The sequence below is a fragment of the Pituophis catenifer genome, unplaced genomic scaffold, assembly GCF_029215685.1.
Source record: "Pituophis catenifer annectens isolate HBS135680 unplaced genomic scaffold, rPitCat1.0.hap2 SCAF_2, whole genome shotgun sequence".
NCBI classification, from domain to species: domain Eukaryota; kingdom Metazoa; phylum Chordata; class Lepidosauria; order Squamata; family Colubridae; genus Pituophis; species Pituophis catenifer.
In genome coordinates this window covers 97,493,469-97,499,468 of record NW_027256882.1, presented here as the reverse complement: position 1 = coordinate 97,499,468, position 6,000 = coordinate 97,493,469, and the positions used below count along the sequence as shown (strand labels likewise).

Here is a 6,000-nt window from a genome sequence, read left to right as displayed (position 1 = left end):
TTCTGCCAAAGGGTATAAATGAAATCACTCCCAGTTTATTATGAAAGAAACTTAAAAAAAAATTTTCAAGTGATTTTTTCTTATCTTCTGAAACTTCAGTTAAGAAAATTCCCTCTATCAATCCCAGTGAAGGTCTGGAATTTTTATAATTTACCTTTCTTAGCATAAAAACTTTCTTAATATACACTGAAGTATATTTAAGGGATTTGGGGGGCAGGGGAGAGGAGAGGAGGAAGGTATGTGTGGAATACCAGGCTAATATCTATTTCCCTGTCTTATATGGCTTTTTTTTTCTTTTGCAAAGAAAAACAACAATTTTAATTAAACCTTACAAAACAATTATTTCAGACTTGCTTGCGTCAAAATCCACTGATTAAGAAAAATCTAGTTTTGCTCAAAGTGGAAAAATGGTTTCTGGCTCTTATACTCTTTAAATAAAGAAGTACAGAAAATGATATTCCTATGATAGATTATTTATGTTAATATTTAGAAAGTTCCTACATATTTAGCCCAATTTTTTTGGGGTGCTTGATCAAGGCTGACATATTCCTCAAAGTGTTTTAGTCTGGAGACATCCAGCAATAATTTCTAACTACTACAAAGATATTGGCTGGTTGTGCTGGGAGTATTGTTCTGGGGCATATCTTGGGCACCAGGAAATGCCCAAGGCATTGTGGAAATGCTCAAGGCCACCTCTAGCTCATCTTAACATGTACCCCATTGGGCATATCAAGCAAGAGGGCTTACATATTAGTTTTGCAGGGAGAATGAGCCTGAAATGCTAATATAAGATAATATGGTGGCCTAATTAAGGGACTTTCCCTCTTACAAAATGAGTTGTTTAATTTTTTTATATCAGATTGTTGAAATTTGTTACAGAGGGGTCTCCTGTAACTGTAACTGTGTGGTGCAGTCTCGATGCATGCCCGAAGTCTGGGAAAACTGAAACATCAACTGACATTCTTTTCTTCCTGGGTCATTTCCCTAATGAGTCCTTTTGTACCTGGAATTCTTTGCATCCTCTGGGAATTTCTCAGGTTTTCCTTGCCCTGTAAGCGCAGTCCTTATAAGGACCTTCAGCCCCCACCCCCGTCCCTTCTATCTGCTTAGTGCCATTTGAATTCGCCCCAGTGGCTTCCACTTTGATTCCGGGACTTTGAAATGCAAACCTGCCTTTCAATGCAAATGCTCCGAGAGGTTGGCCCAATAATAATAAAAAAAAGGCTTTTCCTCAGGGAGGTGCCTTTGCAAAGTTGGGAAGGGAAGGAAAAAAAAAAAAACCTGAGCAAGTAGTTCAGGTGAACTGTTAATCAGGAAGAGGCTGGGAGTTCTCTGCAAAGGCAAGCCAGGGAAGACGCTGCTGAGGCGCCGGGCACATTATGCACGCTGAGCTACTTGGGGATGATGTATGTGGGTTATCTGTTGGATAAGGACACCAACATGTACCCCAACCCGGTCAGGCACCCGGGCCTGAACCTCAGCCCCCCAAATTATGTGCCCGTGCCCCCTCAATACTCGGATTTTGCCAGCTACCACCACATGCCCGGAATTAACAGCGATCCTCATCAGGGGCAGCCCGCGGGTACCTGGGGTCCTCCGTACCCGCCTACTAAAGAGGACTGGCACTCCTACGGCGCAGGAGCCCCTTCTGTCGCCAGCCCGGGGCAACTAGGATACAGCCCCTCGGATTTCAATCCAATTCCGCCACCCGGCTCTGGACTGCTGCCTCCGCCCATGAGCGCCCCAGTCCCCCAGCTCTCCCCAAACGCGCAAAGGCGCACGCCTTATGAGTGGATGAGGCGCCACGTTCCCACTAGCAGCAACAGTGGTAAGGAACTTGTCTCTCTTTCTCTCCTCCGTCTCTGGCTTCGGGGAAGGGTCTCTTTTAGGCCGGGAGGACGAGCAGTCTCTACGGTCCGACGACTTTTTCCTTCGCGTTTCTGCAGGGTTGAGCTGGCCACTTTATAAGGTTTACTCTTCATTATCTTTCCCCATCAACTTGTAGACACAAGAATTTGTGGTCAAACTACATTTTAACACGAAAAGGGAGGGATACTTGCAAGAATTGGCTACAGATCCAGGAGGTTCGGAGGTGGCTTTCTTACACAGAAGGAAATTCCACTTGTGCAATGTTTGCTAGTTATAAACAATTTGTCACATGTGATGCCTGGAGTTATACATGGATATTCTTCGATTGATGAATCCATGACTTGGAACGGCTCTTCTGTTTCTCAAGCAAAGAGTTCCTGGTTCAGTCCGCTAAAACGATAGAACCGATAGGAAAGCTGGTTGCTGGTCAGAATAGCTTTGATTTTTAGGAATAGATAGCCGTATTCTAGTCAGCTTGACTGGGCAATAATGGACCAGATATCTTCCCATATTGTGATTGGCTGCGGCCTCCCAGTTGATGATCACATCAAGATAGAATTTGGATCAAATCAACCTTATATAGTCAGTATAATGTAAGTTTTCACAATTGTTCACATATTTTGTCAAAACTGGAATCATAATGTAGGGGTTATAGTATAACAGTATAGGGTACAGCTACAGAACTACATTCAAAGGAGAATTTCAAGGAAATAGGATAAGAGTAATATATAAAAATAAATCTAATGGGCTTCTCTTTGTGTATGTATGTGTCTGTATATTTGCCTAATTTACATTGAAAGGAATGACTAGAACTTTCCAAGAACTACCTTTTAAGTCTTTCCCAATATCATTGTCAAACACGTCACCCAGATTCTGACACTGAGTCACAAGTTAATTTTTCTCTCATCAAGTAAAGCTGTTGTAAACTGCATTTTTTCCTCAGTCTAGTTTACTGAAACTTTCTACAGAGAATGATAATCCGACACAGGGAAAAAAATCAAATATTGTGAAGGCTCTGGTAAAGAAAGTTTTGGGAATTGTCTGCATGTGGGTGTGATTTAGCAAATCAGCCAGGAAAAGATAAAAATAATTTGCCTTTTTGTTAAGTTATGGGAACATCTGAAAGGTTACTGTACATAACTGCCTGCTTCATTTTTTTTGTTTATCAAAGTACAGCTATCTTTCATTGGTTTCGACATTTGATGGCAGCGCACACTTGATGTTTTTATTCTGTACGGCTACTGTTATCAAATTCTACTGTTTTCAATTAATTTCATTCTAGCAGTTTTGTTTGTTGCACTCCTTTCAGTATGATGGAGACACTACATATCTTGGATAAGGTGTATATTGATATATGTGTCAATACTAGCTTTATTCTTTAATACTAGTGTTCAGCAGTATTATTCCACTAGTAGATTGTTCCTCTTCCTGTACAGTCTTTGAAGCTTTTAGTGAACCAAGAACGTCCTTTGGGCAATTGTTAGTCTTCTCAAAAATCCTCCCTCCCCATCATTTAGTATAAAGTGGATTCCTGTACAGCAGTCACAAGTAAAAAGGTGCATACTGTATACAGCATGAAAATATGTAATCTACCACTTCTTTTTCCATTAAGAATTCAGGTAGAATTCAGTATTTGAAAAGGCAGTAATTTCTGTTTTCTGATTAACATTTCTATGGAAATGTTCTTGTGTATTTGCTCATGTCTAAGCATCTGCACAAGAATACTTACTACCTATTAGTTGCATTCTTACTTTCTCTAGTCTTCTCAGATGGTTATATTCCCGCCTTTCAATTTATACTGGTGGTTGTTCTCTAATCTAAAAACAAAACAAAACTATTGTGAATACAGAATAATGGCATCTTTGTATCAGTGTGTATGAGATAGTGATGTTCCTGTACTATAAGAAAGTGTTGAGTACTTTTTGGTGAATATATAAGTTGCTTCTCAGTGCGAACCCCCCCCCCCCCATTTTTAAGTGAAAGTTTAATGGCACAGTAAATAGGTTCAACTAATGAATACATGGCACCTTAAGTTTTATGGGACAGAAGTAACAGCAAGTGTGTGTGTGTGTGTGTGATTTAATGACCCTTATTTGTGAGAACAAACTCCATTCATCTCAGCTGAGTTATTTTTTAATAAAGAGGTTAAATTTGTAAAAGGTTTTCTTTCACATATGAACTGATTTCCTACCTTGATCTTTAAAAACCCACCCTATGAATATAAAATAGGATTCTTCGCAGAGATATCTATATGCATGCTAATAGATACCTCACGTAGCTTTTAGCTTGCTTTTTATTGTAACTTTGGGTTATAAAGCTGGGATTTATAACTGCATGGAGAAAAATAATGCAGCCATTTAATTTGTGTGTCTGTCGTTTTATTTATTATTGTCTTGTAAAACAAGTCTACATTCAAACAGTTTGCTTCTCTCAACGCCACTACAGTAAATGTTAAGAGATTGCTGATTGATGCATATTGAACTAAAATTAGTTCTGAATGTTGCAGAACCGACTTGCTGTTCATTGCACCTTTTTATGTTTTTTCAAACGGGATTCGATATTTTAAAATGCCCAAACCGACTGGTTGTAAATGAGCTCCCCTGCATTTTCTGAAGACAAGTAATTTATCTGCATTTAGGCGGTACGTTCCTCGCGTCTCTGAGCAGAAAAGGGCGCGAAGCAACTTTCCCGCCAAACCCGGTGTGCCTTGTTGCTTTTTTCCCCTCCCCCAATTCAGGCAATCGCCTCCTTCCCTTCCCCAACTTCTTTCTCGGGAGCGTTGGATCTTTCCAACGCCGAAACCAGCCTCTAATTTTGCTGCCGCGCTGAACTCTTGAACCCAGGGCGAGAAAGGAGTTTTAAGGGAACCCCGGGGTGACGCGGTGGGAAAGTGGAAGTCTCTCCCCAGGCGAACGCAAATGAACATTCTGGGGTGACAAAAACCCCCGCAACCGGTGCCCAGTTCAAAGGCGGCAGGCCGGCGACCTGCTTCATGAAAGGCCCTGCCAACGCCTCAGTCAAACCCGGGGCAAATTTGCAAGCGTGCTGCTTTGTTATGTTGATAGGCGGAGGGGCTGCGTTGCGGCGGGGCGCCCAGCGAGCCTCCTTGTTCTCAGCTTTGAGGATTGGCGGCTAAGCGGCCTTTGAAGTTGGGGCATTTCCACTTTCCTGCAGAGCTGCAGGCTGGGTCACCCATACCAGGACACCCGTCGCCCTCGCACTGGCAGGACGCTTGGCCTTTGGCCCATAATAGAGAATAGATATCTTTTATTGTCATTTTGTACTGTGGGCACACTGGCACACATTAAAATGAAATTTTGTTCCCATACAAATATACATACATACATACATACATACATACATACATACACACACATATATGGGTGTAGGTATATATGTATGTATATAGCAAGTGTGTGTGTGTGTATATATACACACACACATATATATACATATACACAAACACATGTATGTATATGTATATAGCAAGTATATAGTTATATATGTGTGTGTGCAGTACTATTCAAGATGGACAGTGATTTTATATATATATAAAATCACACAGACACACACACACATATAAATGTATAGTTCACAAAGGTTGATACTATAGGGAACAAAACTGACTGAATCTGGATGTTTTGCTTCAGACACTGAATCTGGATGTTCTGTTCTCCCAGAAGGTAGCAAGGAAAACAGGTACTGAAGAGGATGTTAGTGTCCCAGTTAATACTGCGGACTCTGGGCAAGCATTGCTTATATGTATTCAGGTGAGGTTGGTTTGTAAAGAGAGACGAGTACAAGATGGAATAACACACCATGCTGAAAACGTAAGCCTAAGTGTGCGGTACATCTAAATCCATTGTCCCTTAGGAGTCAGGCGGCATATAAATTTAATGATGATGGCAATGACGACTTCAGTTGGATCGGAATCGAAAAAAGGACACTTGAAATGTGTGGTTGTAAACTGTGCTGGAAGGTTTTGTTGTATGTTTTGTGGCTGGCGCTGTAATGAGCCCCAAAAATCAAAATTTTCAAGTTCCCTTGGTTTCAGAGAATGAAGTTTAGACATGTCCTTTCCCATTGAAAGCAAGAGGACTTGGGAATATCTTCAGAAGTAGCTGCCCCTTC

The 6,000-nt window shown here is 41.1% G+C and overlaps 1 protein-coding gene across 1 annotated transcript in view; it reads left to right on the top strand.

Moving 5' to 3' along the window:
* Positions 1 to 1,404: 1,404 nt before the first annotated feature.
* Positions 1,405 to 6,000, top strand: part of CDX1 (caudal type homeobox 1) — a 28,895-nt gene continuing 24,299 nt past the window's right edge. The window contains exon 1 of the mRNA XM_070933874.1: positions 1,405 to 1,828. Coding sequence (XP_070789975.1) covers positions 1,405 to 1,828 — 424 coding nt within the window. The remainder of the gene's footprint in view (positions 1,829 to 6,000) is intronic.